At 37.2% G+C, this 15,154-nt stretch overlaps 1 protein-coding gene across 2 annotated transcripts in view; it reads left to right on the forward strand.

Moving 5' to 3' along the window:
* The window catches only part of STK26 (serine/threonine kinase 26), a 53,326-nt gene that overhangs the window by 34,936 nt on the left and 3,236 nt on the right, over positions 1–15,154 (forward strand). For both annotated transcript variants that reach the window (XM_017657850.3, XM_037016957.2), the window contains 8 exons: positions 5,793–5,849; positions 10,477–10,585; positions 10,673–10,830; positions 11,719–11,904; positions 13,024–13,172; positions 14,204–14,297; positions 14,721–14,783; positions 14,866–15,002. In XM_017657850.3, the coding sequence (XP_017513339.1) occupies positions 5,793–5,849; positions 10,477–10,585; positions 10,673–10,830; positions 11,719–11,904; positions 13,024–13,172; positions 14,204–14,297; positions 14,721–14,783; positions 14,866–15,002 (953 nt within the window). The remainder of the gene's footprint in view (positions 1–5,792; positions 5,850–10,476; positions 10,586–10,672; positions 10,831–11,718; positions 11,905–13,023; positions 13,173–14,203; positions 14,298–14,720; positions 14,784–14,865; positions 15,003–15,154) is intronic.

Genomic DNA, 15,154 nt, shown 5'->3' on the forward strand with positions numbered 1-15,154 from the left:
TATTTGATAAATCACTCTTTTTTTAGGAATCCTATTGAGTGCTCACTCAATCTCAGTAGTTTTAGGTCCCCATCCTAATTCCTATAGCAGGCTCAGATGTAGGCAGCCCCAGGAATTTGGCATGTGTGTGTGTGTGTGTGTGTGTGTGTGTGTATGTGAGTTGCTCATGCTGGTTTAGTCTTTCTGGATTGAATCCTGGTTATTCTAGACCCACCCTAGAGTAAACCTGAACCCTTGCTATTTTTAGGCACCTGTAACAGATAAACTATTTTTGGTAACTGATTTAAAATATTTAAGTAAGCCCTATTGAAAATGGGCTTTCTATATTATATTGAAAGTGGGTACTGAAATGGTATGGTCTGTGTTTTGGTTGCTGATAGCCTTTGTTTATTCATGTTCAGTACTCTCATGGAAAATGAATTGTAGTCTTATTTGTATTATTTACCCCTAAGATATCACATTTTAAAAACATTCCCCTCATAGTATATATGTACCAGCCAATCAATAAATGCTTAATCTTTAAATAAATAAAAACTGTACTTTGTTTTATCCAAATCTTGATTGTAGAATGTTCTTAGGTCAGTGATGCAAAACCGTTATCCATAAAGTCTTCTTAAAGGATTAAACTGAATTATTTTTACCTCCTTTAGCCATCATTAATTAAAGTCCATGATGTGAAAGGCTACTTTGAAGAACATGTCACTTCATGATAAAATTATAGAAATTCACATCTGGCTGATACTGGTCTTTGCATCCTGAATCTGTTTACATTTAAGTAAATAAATATGTGTGTGTATTGTCTCTATATAGATGTACCTATATGCACACAACAAATATCTGATGATTTTATAACTGTTTAATACCATTTATTTAAATTACTTTCTTAAACTGACAAACTCGTTTACTTTCCATTTATATTAAAACATAGCTTGACTTTGTGGACATGCATTTTTTAAAAATAGTGTGACATTGTGGCCTTGATTTTTTTTTTCACTAAAATCTCATCAAATATAACAGGGTTCTGTTTAATGCAGTCAATGTAACTCAAGGCTACATCCTCTTAAGTACTTATCAGTCAACTTATGTTCTTATTGTGGCCATCCTTCCATTTCAGATGACACAGGGGATTTTGCAAGTCAAGTTAATTGAGTAAAGTAGGATATGGGTTTTTCTCAGGTTGTCCTTACACAGGATAGCATACATAGTCAAGATCTCACTTAAGCTGGATGAAAAGTTATTGCATTTGAGAGAAAATTACATGCTCTCAAACTGTGTGCTGTTGTAGTGATTTCCTTGAGACATGCAAAAATGTACTAGATATTCATTTTGACTGAGCTCACTGTATAACTTCATTTTTAAAAACGAGTAAAAACCAGACAAACACATCAGTATAACCACAGTATTTTCCTTTAGTTTTAGTTCACTGCAGATTTTCTTGAGAGACAAAGTTTGTCTTTATGAAGAGTGCTAAAATAAGCAAACCCTTCCCTTCTGCTCTCATAATATTGGAAAAAATCTTTTATAATCTTTAAATATTTTTCTAGTTCGACATAAATCTTAAAATGAAGCTCACTCAGGCATGGAATAAAATTTGAATCATGCCTTTATTTGCTGCTGAAAATTGCCTTTAGATTTCTGTTTATGTTAAAGGAAATATGTCCCCCTCCACATACCACCACCACTGATATTTATCAAAAAAAGAAATTGAATAACTGAAATAAAATATTCCAGAATAGAGTCTGTACAGTTTTGTGGTCTTCTCATTATTTTTCCTGAGGCTTTTGTGTGCTCTTACTTCCAGTGTCTGTTGAATATTTCTGGAATATTCTTTAATTTTTTTGAAAAATTAGAATTTTCCTATAAAACTTGAAGGAGATCAAATAGGGAAAAAATTTCTCTTCCTTACAATGTTTTTTTTTTCTCAAAATAAGAATTTAATACACCTCTAAGAAGCCCCATATTAAATTCAATGCAGCAGACATTTCTTCACTGAGCACCTACTGCGTGTATTCCTCTCATTCCTCCCATCCACACTGGTCAGTCTCATCCACTTTATTCTGATGACCTTTTCATGTGTCTGGTTCTAGCCTCTCTCCTTATCCCAGATAAGTATATCTAACCTGTCTCATGTTACCTGCTGACCTCAAGTTCAATAGCCCTAAAATTGGGGAGTAGCATTTGAACTAGGTCTTGAGTATGATTTTTGTGGGGGTTGGGATGTGAGTGGAGTGTAGGCAAAGCATTCTAGACTAGAAGAAAACAATTCTGAGGTGGTAAAATATCTGGCAGGATGATCTCTCCTGTCCCTTGCAGTTCTGTAACATTTTACACGCTGTTTCTTTTTAATTGTGGTAAAATATGCATTCCAAAATTTACCATTTTAACCATTTTAAGTGTACAGTTCTATGGCATGAAGTGCATTCAAGTTGTTGTGCAAACATCACCACCATCCATGTCCAGAACATTTTCATCTTCCTCAGCTGAAACTCTGTGCTTGTTAAATTCTAACTTTCCATTCCCTCCTCACCACAGTCCTTAGTAACCACCATTCTACTTTCTGTCTTCATGAATTTCTCTGCTCTAGGTTAGTCATATAAGCAGAACCATACAACATTTGTCCTTTGGGGACTGGCTTATTTTACTTATGCATGCTGGTTTATGTGGTCAATGTTATGATTGGCTATTGGATTCATAGACCAGCTCATGTAATTCAACATGTACTTGATATATAGTACAATAAATGATGTCTCAAATACATGTGATCGGTATTTTAAGTGGTTTTCTTTCTCTACGCACAAATGAATTCCAGGTTCCACAGTAGCGTTTCTCCCCACTTCGGCCAAGTATCTGCTTCAGCAGCAAACAGTGGGACTCAAAGGGCCTCATGGGCTGAGAGTATTTGCAGACACCAGTAGTTTGATAACACAAGGCTCCAACTTCTCCCCAGTAAATAGTACAACTCTAGAGCACTATTCTCTAGGCGTTCTAGTTTTGTAACAGAGAGCTATTTCCTAACCCTGAACTGACCACCCCACATTGAGGGTTGGGACTTAAACCTACTCCCCCAAACCATTGTTAAAAAGTGTGGATCATTTTATAAGTAGAGAAGTGGAGTGTTTTCCTTCAGGGCCTTCCTATGCTTAAATGTGCTGGATGTATGGTTATGTTGTAGTCACTGGCTTTTTTGGAATGGTAAACCAGTATGTAGATATCATCTTAGCCTTTTACGTTATTTAAAAGCAAACCAAACATACTTGCATTCACCAGCACAAACATGTTCTAACAGAAATGAAAAGTAGAAGTTGTAATGCCCCAGAAGAATATAAACATAGGGTCTAAGTTTTTTGGGTTTGTTTGTGACTGGTGTTTTCACTGAGGCCTGCTGTGGATGAGGAACCAGTAAGAAAAACCTCTGTGGGTTCAGCTTCTTTGAGCAGGGAGGAGCCCCACCGGCTCGCCGTTCCTGCCTATGCCCACTCAGCCTTGCTTCCATCCCCATGCCTGGCTTACAGTCTTTGAACACCCAGACTTACGGCCATCCTCCAGTGAGGCTTTTCTCTAGACAAGCGATTAGAAGGAAGCAGCCAGAAGAGCTATTAAGGCAGCTGTGGTTCCCTGTCAGCCTCAGAAGAGTCCTAGTTCCTCTGAAAAGCCTGTGTCTGCTAGAAGGAAGCCTTTTCAGAGCAGAAAGTTGCTTAGTCAGAACTTTAATAACATTTTAAACTTTCTATGAATACTTTTCAGTGAAGAATAGACAGCTGGTAAGGTTCTGTTTTGAATTAGTACCTAAAAAAGAACACACACTGTTTTGAACTTGGAAAATTGGTGCTTTCAGTCATGCAGAACTGCAAAACAGATAAACATGTTTGATAAGATCTTTTTATTTTTCTTTTATATGTCAGGTGAATGGGAAGGGTTCTAAAATCCTAAGGTAGAATATACTTCTTAATAAAAACAAACATGGGGCAAGAGAAAAAACTCTCAGGCTGTATATACAAGCATCGTGAGAAAACCCTTTTTCATCTCTTGAAAAAAAGTACAGAGACACATCCGGTTTACAGTGCTCAGGTCCTGAGTGCCTAACTTCTCTACTTAAAACCCAGTTGCATGAACTACTCCTGGAACTCCTGTGCCCTCCCTACAATTATGGGGATTTATTTCCTCTCTTCCCCACTGTTGACACTACTGCTAGCAAAGTCCCTCAGCTGTCGTTCCTCAGTTCACGCTGGCCCACCAGGACAAGAGAGTGAACGTCAAGACTGGCCGGAGGACACACTGTCCTTTCTCTTATACATCTTACATTGGTGTCAACATCAAGAAAGAAAGGAGGAATCCTTTCATCTTAATTTAACCGAGCTCTCCCCACCTAGTCCCTAAACCCTAGGCTACATCCCATTACCTACACTACAGTGTCACCTAAACACTCCCCACCAGGTTACTGGAGTCCATTCTCTGCCTTGATACAGTCCCAGCCTCATAGAGACTCTTGGAAATTTTGAATGGAACTCCTGAGTACTTTCTGGCGATGTTAGAGGTTGAGGGCTCCCAGCAGTTGCTTGAGAATCTTCATCCCAAAGCTGGGGCTGTAAACTTGAGAAATGAGTTCCTGGTATCCCAAGTTGAAGCACCACACTGAATATATTTTCCCCCTAGAAACATTAGTATGGTGTAAATTGTGGTTAGTTTTTCTGGTACTCTTCATGCATCCTATGGATACCATTGCATTAAACTGCCTTTTGTGGGGGACTACCCCAGGAACCTACATGTTACTTTTATGGGAAAACGATTGCTTTCCAAATTCCAAACATCTTACTTAAAAATGGACTTACGTAACAAAGTCCATTCACAGCTTGGCTACTTGCCAGTGTAGTAAAACCAACCATTCCACTTCTGGTCAACTCTGGTCCCACAAAAATCCAGAAAATACCACTCATGAAATGGTACAGAGAGAGAGGTGTCCCTAGTATCATTGAAAGAAAAAAGATTTAATGGTTATTTCCATTTTTATCTGCTATAACTGAATGATGTGTGTGTCTGAATATATGTTTTGGAATTCATATACATGTACTTCCCTCATGAGCTCCATTTCCTATTGTTGAACTTACAGTGAAGTTAACACTACCTGGAGTAGTCATGTGCTTTTCAAGCTACACACTCCTTTCCTGTTATCTGTTTGCCTTGGATGGCATGGGGTGACATATTCTTTCTAAGTTCCACATGTGCACCAAAAATGCCCATTAATTATGGCTGATGAAAGTTTTAAAGTACATTAAAACAAAAGCCAAAAACTGAAATAAGGCAAAATATCCATTGTCCTCAATGGCAGACTGTCCCATTGGACACACTGGGATTCACCCAGAAGCCCCATTCAAACTTTCTACAAATCTCTGTTTACCACCTCATTCTTTAATGCAACTATCTTTTTCTTATAATATTATCAATTATCAATTAAATAATTATCAATTATCAATTAAATAATATAATTCAAAATAATAGTGTAAAGCTATGAGATTTTTCTGGGTTTTATAAAAATTGCTAATAGTTCAGTGATAAACAATAATTTGTTATTTATTTAGCTATATCATAGGCTAAATAGGTTTGAAGGAGAGTCAAGCCTCAGAACTTCACTTTAATTTGTAATGTTCTATGAAAGAATATATTCTGGGTTCCAAACAACTAGTTTTAAACCGATATTTTAGAACTAGGACATTAGTATGTCAGATTTAACATTTATGCTAATATGTTATTTGGCTCAGGTTTGTAATTATTAAATTATTTCATGGCTCTTCCAGGGTTCAAAATTATGGATAATAATGGAATACCTTGGTGGTGGTTCAGCACTGGATCTTGTAAGTATTTTTAAACAATTATACACACATATGCACGTACACCCACACATCCATACTTTCTTTTAATTGTAATCAGAAAACTTTGGGGGAAACTAAGTGGTTGCTTTAGTTAACATGTTTAAGTTAAACTCTTTCTTCAGAGCCACTACCTTTATGTAGATTCAGCTGTATTGCAGGATTGAGCATGTTGCTGACATTCTTAGAGTATTTAAGAAATGCAAATAGCCTAATAAAATAAAGCTCCCCAAATTAGGAATGAGTATGTGACAATTGCTGTCAGTTCAGAGTTTGACATTGCAAACTTATCCCTGAAAAGACTGAGTGTTCTTAGATTTTTCAAATATATAATTCAGATAACCATCACTAAAAGTGGTTCTTGGGTTCTGGCCAAGTAGGCCTACGAACCCAGTCCTCTGCACAGTTCTCTCTGCCCCTCTATAGGTGATTTGGAAATGTGATGGCATTTTTGGTTTTCACAATGACTTGGAAGTGCTACAGCCATTTTAGTGGGCAGAGATTAGGATGCTAAAAATCCTGCAGTGTGCAGGGAAAGTCCAACCCAGTGAAGATGGTTCACACACAAAATGCCCTTGACAAACACTGGTTATTTTCCCAAAGTTAATGTGATTCTCTCAATGTTGTCTTTTTTCCCCCTTTAAAATCTTTATTCATATGACATTATATTTAAAATTCAATATAAATTACTAGCAGTAACTTTGTGTAGTAGACTGACCATGGGACTGGCCTCGGGGAATCTGAGGTTGTGGAGCTGACTCTCTTCATAACTAAATCTGTGACTATGAACCAGACACGCATTCCTCGGACTTGGAGAGCCTATAAAGCAGAGAAGTTGCACTAAGTGATTTCTAAATCTCTTCCATCTTTAATTGTATGACATATTTCATTAGCGTGTTTCTGCTTTTGAAATTGTAGCATATGCTATTTCTATAAATAAAGTGTTTGGATTATTATGATCATCAAGTAATATTTTAATTCTTATTTTTTTAAGTGGCGGTAAATTTTCCTAACTGGAAGTGATTAAATATTTTTAAAAGACTTTCATCCTGACTATTCAGTGACTCAGAGTTTCAAATAATCCATGAACAGAAATGACCATAAGAGATTTTCTTTCCTTTAGATAGAACCATACTTAAGCCATTCAAAAGAAATGGTAATTAAGCTTGAAGGAGAGCCTCATCTCTTCTAGGAATTCATCTCAGTTTAATCAGTTGCTGAGTTAGGTAATCCTTCTTTGTGTCTTATCTAATTCTTATGTCCTAAAGCTTGAGTTCATTTTTTCTTTCTCTCTTCTCTGTAGTGAGAGAACACAACTGGTGTTGCTTTGTATAATAATCCTTCATGGATATGGTGTCAGATCTCATTCTCCTCTTGAAGTTAAATGATCTCATTTCTATTTGTCTTGTCACATAGTTTTATTACACAATAGTTTTTTCATTAGCTCTACAAGAAGCTTTGCAATTGCTCCATGATCCTCCTTCCACATTTAAATATTAAGAGCCATTTCCAAATTTATCACAGTTACCTTATCTGGTCCCCTAATGTGTGCACCTTGTCTCCTCCCTGTTTTATAGGCATTGACAAAGCTAGTCCACTACTTTCATCAGGGTCACTGACAGCGATGTGAAGCAATGGACACTAGCCCAACCCAAACTAACACAATCTGTATCCCCCAGTAGTAGTTGGTCAGTTTTATGAAATCTCTGAATAAAATAATTGTGAGATCTTAATCTCATCCTGCCATTCAGATATACTAGAGGCAACTTTGTACAGTAGAATGACCACTGCCTAATAGAACAAATACCAATTAGCATAAATTCAATGAACTTAAAATGTTCTTAGCCCTGTAGTGGCTAAAAAATCAAGAGACCTAGGCCCTAGTCCTGGTTCTGCCACTGACTAGCTGGCTAATAGTAGGCAAGCTATTTAAGCCCTATGCCTTAATTTCCTCAAATGTTAAAAGAAGAAGCTAAATTAATAAGCTCTCTAGTTTTGTTTCTCTAGCTCTAAAATTCAATAATATTGTGGTTTAATTATAAACCTCATTTAACAGGACTTTGTAAGGAGAGTGAATGACAAAATGTGCTATTTCTTCCCTATGTATAGTCCTGTGCAAGTGAATGACATCACTTGGGGAATCTAAGAAAGGCTTCAGCTTAGAGGGGGCCACTGGTAGCAGAGACAGGGGAGAACAAGAGGGATGCTGAGCAGAGAGCATTTATCAGTTCAAACTGGTGTCTGACCAATAGAATATGATCAAGACCTGTAATTTACGTTAACATTGTACAGTGTAAACCTCCAGATTCCCTCCCACTCTTGAAGAAAACTTTAGTTGTATGTGAATAGACTTTGAGCATACTTTATGTTGTTTCATTGAATCTATTATACCTCACTTCTTTCCAATAAGAATTGCAGTGGTTTACAACAAAAACATGTAATGTCAGTAGAATAAAACATGAGCACCAAGGAGAAAAGTTGGAAACAATATGCTAACTCTAAGAGAAGGCATAACATAACATGCTGCATTAGAGACTAGCTGGAAGTCAGAGGAGTGGCGAAAATCCCAGAGCCCACAAGTATACAGCCTTTGAAAGAGAGTATGTCCCTCTCTTGCCTGTCCTCAACTGACAGTAGCGGCAAAGCACCCAAGGCCAGCAGACTGCCTTGGAGACAGAGGTATTAGCTAGTAGACACATGGCACAGTCTTCAGTCATAGGAGAGAAGTTCAGTTATGCACTTCAAGGACAGTGGGCCGAGACCTTGGCATTCGCTCTCCCAAAGTTGCACTGGAGATAAAAAAAGAATCTGTTCCATCTACTTTACTACCTTCCTTTTCTTTTCCAAGTCCTTTCTTTCTCCTTTTCTAACCATTATCAACATGGCTGAGGAAACATTTTAACCGCAAGGTTTGTCAAAGTTTTCTGTCTGATAATGAACAAGAAAACCCCAACTGTACCACCACCCCCGTTCCTATTTCCCTGACATGGAGTCTTCCCCTCCCATCCTTCTCCAGTACCTACTCAATTACGATTTTACTTCCACCGAATTTTAAACTGGACCTAAATATGCCAGACAAGCTAATGGTCTTTAGGATCCCCTTTTCACTTATTTTTACTTAAATATGTATTTTTTAATTCTGTATTAGGTAATCCACTGGCTTATCCAGGCCATTTTAGAACTGCTTCAGAATGAGAGCCAGTACCCCTTGTATGGATCATGCCCAATTTCTTAAGTAACTCAGGGTATATCTCCTCTGCCCTGTCAACATTTTATGGTCAGTGATACTAAGGACTCATCTTGAGTAGTATGACATTTATCTTCCAGTTATTTGGTAGTACCTCAGAATTTCACTGCCAGCGATCAATCAGATAATATGCCATTTTCACCTTTTGTCACTCCTATTTAAATAGATACTTTTAGAGTGGAAGCAATAGATTTGAAAGTAAATAGATAATGTTAGCTAGAAAAGGCACCTTTTGAACTATGGACATCCTTGGAGTATATACTGTATAATCAGACCATAGTTAATATTAAATGGTGAGACTGAAGTATGGGTTCTATTTTAAGCTGTTGCACTTCAATATGAAAGTGCCCTTTATTCAGAAGAAATATGGCATTCATGAAGATGAAATACACAAGGTGCCAAAGAGCTGTGAATCCTCCCAGTGTGAGGCGGAGTGGGCAAAATGTTTGATTTGTACCACTTCTTCCCTCCTTCCAGCAAACAGAACTCTACCTCAGCTCAGACTGTAGATTCCCACCCTTTCCTGTAATAATATTGTACAGTCCACTGTTTGTGCTTTATGAGGTACCAGAATTTAAAAATAACCAGTTATTTTAAAGAGGGATTTTCAGATATTCCATTACAGCTTCTCCTGAAATTTAATCATTGCTTTCCTTGTATTCCAGCTGGAACTACAGCTTTGGTATGGGGATGGGGGAAGAAAGGAAAATCGGTTATATTTATTTGAAAAAACTATATCCCTCCATGATTTGATAAATTTTATTTTTACAGTGAAATCCTGGATAGTTTAATTATTATATTCCTAGCTAAATTTTAGACTTAAGTCTCAAAAAGGCTCTATGTTTTACAATGTTACTGAAATAAATACCTAAATGCCAAGAACTGTGCTATTACTGACCTGTATGATCAGATTGGGTTGCTATGGAAATCTTACAGACTGTCAGTCTAAAAATCAGTTTAGTGTAAATATTGAATGACTTTTAAGTAGCACATGCTAAGATTTAAGTAGCTGATTTCTTTTTTCCCATCTGAAACAGAGAAAGGTAGGTCTGTCATTATTGGAGCATACTTCTTAACCTTTGGTGTAAGTATTTACACATCTCAGGATTTGGAGCTAGTGTATAGGTAACACCATATTATCTTTTGAGATTAAACCTAATCATTAAAAAGCCCTTTCAAGCCGTTGGACTTAACTTTTTTCCCTTCGTGTCTCACCTTTTCAAATTTTTCTCATTTGTTTATACTGGTTTAATAAGCAGAACTGCATCATATATCTAAACAATTCCCTTATTTCAAAGATAATGTCAACTGAACATTATTGTTCCAAACTTTTATGCATGTATACACGTGTGTTTTCCCCCTAAGCTGCGAGCTGGTCCATTCGATGAGTTTCAGATTGCCACTATGCTAAAGGAAATCTTGAAAGGTCTGGACTATCTGCATTCAGAAAAGAAAATTCACCGAGACATAAAAGGTATACAAAAGTCTGTTACAAACTGAAAAAATAGATGCATTCTGAAGAAGCTGAGTTTTTTTTTTTTCATTGCTCTTTTCATCCTAGCTGCCAATGTCTTGCTCTCAGAACAAGGAGATGTTAAACTTGCTGACTTTGGAGTTGCTGGCCAGCTGACAGACACACAAATTAAAAGAAATACCTTTGTGGGAACACCATTTTGGATGGCTCCCGAAGTTATTCAGCAGTCGGCTTATGACTCAAAAGTAAAGTGCTACCTGTACAAACTGCCTTGTTTTCAATAATAAGTTTTATATAGCATACTATCCTATTTCATAAACTGCCTTCATTTTCTTTCCTTTTAAAGTTCTAAATTTCTAAAGTATTTCTTTTTAAAGTGTTTCCTTCTGAAGTATTTCAATGGTGTCAAATATTATAGCTAAATCATAACTTCCCTTGCTGCTGGTAATATTTGGACCCTATTCCCTTCAATGGCTCTCCAACCCACTTGGAATAAAATCCAAAGTCCGTACTACCACATGCATAGCTGACTATGATCTGGCCTTTGTCGCCTCATCTCCTGTCACTTTCCTCTATATTCTATCTGCTTCAGTGACCTCATTGCTTTTCTACAAACATGGCAAGCACACTGGCCTCAGGACCTTTGCACCTGCCCTTACCTCTATCTCGAATAACTTTCCTCCCAGTCAGGTCTCTGCTTACACATTACTTAAACATGGCTAATTTTCCCTAGCCATTCTGTATAACTTTGCAGCCCCTTTGAAACATCATCCATTACCTCTTACCCTGATGTATTATTTTCTTTACAGAACTTAGCACCATCTGACATGATGTTATTTATTTATCTGTCTCTTCTACTAGAACACAAGCCCCTTGAGAGCAGGAATTTTTGGTCTGGTTTATTCACCACTTGAATCCTCAGTGTCTATAGTGTGGTGCCTGGCACAAAGTAGGGAAGTTAATAGTTTTTTAAACTAAAAGGACCTTATTAATAAAAATGTATTAACATTGCATTTCTTGAAACACTTTAATATTGTATGACCATTAGATTCCACAGGCTATTTTGTGACAGTGTGTTGGAATGGAGTGAATGGAGTTTCAAGGTAATGTTTTTTTCCCTCTCCTAACTGTAGGCTGATATTTGGTCATTGGGAATTACTGCTATTGAGCTAGCCAAGGGAGAGCCGCCCAATTCCGACATGCATCCAATGAGAGTTCTATTCCTTATTCCAAAAAACAGCCCTCCAAGTCTTGTCGGAGACTTTACTAAGTCCTTTAAGGAGTTTGTCGATGCTTGCCTGAACAAAGATCCATCATTTGTGAGTACATGTTGCTATTACTATAATTTGTTTTCTATTAGTAGGTCTACACAGAGCAAATGTGTGTTTTCTTCTCCATTGAGGAATACAATGCTTGCGAAAATTGTCTAAGATCTATCCAGGAACCTGGTTCTTCCCTCTATATTATCAATTCTTTTTGCTTCTTAAGATACTTCATTCCTTTGCTCCTTCCCCTGCACCTTTGTCTCTTTTTCATGGTCCCTAGCTTCTTCCTTATTTTATTGATAATTTCTTATTTCCAAGGGAAAGACATTTGAGAAATAAAGTTCATGTTGTAGGATGTCATTATTGACATATATATGCAACGAGTCACAGTGATTTTTATTCAAGTGTTTTCTTTTTTTATGAGAAGTTCTGTTTGTATTTCATTACTTTTAAATTTAATGTTTAGAAATTCCAGCATGAACTTGTACACTTTTCCTCAAGTCTAGTGAGTTCCACTTACTTACCTCGCAAATTTGATTACAGTTGTTCTACTGTTTTTGAAATAAAGCAGCCTGGTGACTTCTAGAAACTAGAACTATACAAGAAGTAAGTTTGATGTAACTCTTTTTAAGCTGATAATGAATACTCTGATATTCATAAAATTCTTGGGGGCAAATATCCCCCCAGCGCTTGGTGTTTGTATTTAGTTGCCACACAGATTAATGTGTGATGGAGAAGGGATCAATCTGGGTATCACACATTGTGTGCAGGTCATAACAAAGTTACAGCCTTGTGCGTTTTCATCCTTTTTTTTTTTTAACTTACACTCAATGAAAGTATTTTAAAGCACTATTTTGAACTGTTTTCAATTTTTTATTTCCAAAATCCTGCTGTGTGTTTCTCTGCTTTTGAGAAGGCCCCACTTTTACTGGCAGGTAGGCCACGTTTTGCCCAGTGGATTTTAACAAATTGGTACCAAACCAGTGAAATTTAATTTGGTTGGCTTGAGCCACTTCAAAAATGGAATAAGCTGTTATCCTATAGCATCTTAGTTGTCTTCATGTCTACAGATACACTTGTACACCTTTCATCTTACTAATTGCCATGTTTTCTTCTCACCCTTTGCAATCATAAAGACCCTAGAACTAGTCATACATCATTTGTTTCCCTTAGCGTCCTACAGCTAAAGAACTTCTGAAACATAAATTCATTGTAAAAAATTCAAAGAAGACTTCTTATCTGACTGAACTAATAGATCGATTCAAGAGATGGAAGGCAGAAGGACACAGTGATGATGAATCTGATTCCGAGGGCTCTGATTCGTAAGTACCAATTAATTTTTACGTAGGTGGCTAGTTTTAATATTACATATCTTTTAACTATGATCCAGTGTGCTCTTTCTAGCAAAAATATAAACCGTGTTCTAAAGTTTCACTTTAGAAACTGTGAAAATCTTTTAAAACTAGTCTACGGAGTACAGTGAATTTGTAAACATGTTTTAAATCTTCGAAGGGAATCGCTCTAGTTTCAGATGGTCTTGGTCTAACCCCTAGTGGATAGTTGAGTATATTACAAAATTTTGCAACAAGATTCAATTATATGTGTTTTACTAGTTTCCCAAAGTGATGAGAGTCCACGTCTTCTTATACTTTGGTGGCAACCTCTGAAGAACTGACCTCCAGACCCTTCCCACCTCTTGGCCATGTACCAAACTGTAATCAGACTGGTACATTTAAATATTCATTAGTATTTGATTTGTGCCCTCAAAGTGTTGCACCCCTTTTAACTGCAGCATTTACATTAATGAACATTTTAGCCTCTAATTCCGTAATTTAGACTAGAAAAATGTGTAAGATAACACCAGAATTATTCCTCCACTGGCTGAATTGTCACAAAGGCAACACCAAGTTTCTTTAGATAATACCCTCAGTCCTACACTTAGGAGAAATTGCCCAACTCTTGAAAGGGATAAAACCAGGATAGTTTTTATAACCTGTTCTAACAGTTGTTGGTCTTAGCTGCCCATGCAAGTCACCCATGGAGCCTTAAAAAAAGCTCACAGGCCAAGTTGTAAGAGCTCCTGATCTGGTCAGTGGGGAGGCACAGAAGCAGGGCTTTATAGATGCTAAGAGGTCTCCGCATGTGATTCTGATGCACATTTAGAATTGAGAACCACTGCCACTCTTCAATAAAATGTAGTATCTACCGGAAGCTGAGACCAATGCTTCTTTATGCCGTGATTTTTCAGACATGGGGATGGTTCTCTCTTTAGAGTCTGGCTGCATTGATTTGGCATTTTCACCAAGCAGATTTATTTCAGAACTTAAAGAAGTATCTTTGCCAATCTCTTTAGGGAATCCACCAGCCAGGAAAATAATACTCATCCCGAATGGAGCTTTACCACCGTGCGAAAGAAGCCTGATCCAAAGAAACTACAGAACGGGGCAGTGAGTACATGGGGGTAATCACTTCCTCCTGATAGACTTTTTAAGACTATGTAGTGAGATTATGATGGCCAAAAATTGTTAGAATTTAATACCCCTACATGCCTGTCTACCTCACTGGGTCCATAGTATGCTTCATTTGCCATTAGTTTTGAGCTAATTACGAAAAGGCTACAGAAGTCATTTAGTGGCCAGTGGTATGTTTTTCAATGCATTTTACCTGGAGATACATAAACCCAGTGGAATCATGGATATCTATTGTAATCCTAGGAGAGGTCTTCTGGTTGGTGGTTGGGATGCAGGCATGGAGCCTTGCCTCGTATTGGGCCTTTTTGGGCAAGGATTCAAGTGAGTGTGCATTTGTTCTAGAATAAGAAAAACATGGATGATTATGTTAACTTCCTGTTCTATGTTACTTGTTCAAAGGAGCAAGATCTTGTGCAAACTCTGAGCTGTTTGTCTATGATAATCACACCTGCGTTTGCTGAAGTGAGTACAGGTTCATTAGCTTGGGCTATCTATTTTAAGAAGCAGAGTCATTTTAAATGTTATATCTATTGATCTTTCTCAGCTTAAACAGCAGGATGAGAATAATGCTAGCAGGAATCAGGCAATTGAAGAACTCGAGAAAAGTATTGCTGTAGCTGAAGCTGCGTGTCCTGGCATCACAGATAAAATGGTGAAGAAATTAATTGAAAAATTTCAAAAGTAAGCTTGAAATGTCATTTCAAAACATTATTTTGGCATTTTCTGGTGGACGTTCATTTACGATACAATTACCTTGGTTCAGCTATTTCAGTTAGCCCTAACAAGTCACTTCTTAATAGTTGTATGCTTGAAGACTGTTTTGTTTTTTGCCC

The sequence above is a fragment of the Manis javanica genome, chromosome X, assembly GCF_040802235.1.
Source record: "Manis javanica isolate MJ-LG chromosome X, MJ_LKY, whole genome shotgun sequence".
Classification (NCBI taxonomy): domain Eukaryota; kingdom Metazoa; phylum Chordata; class Mammalia; order Pholidota; family Manidae; genus Manis; species Manis javanica.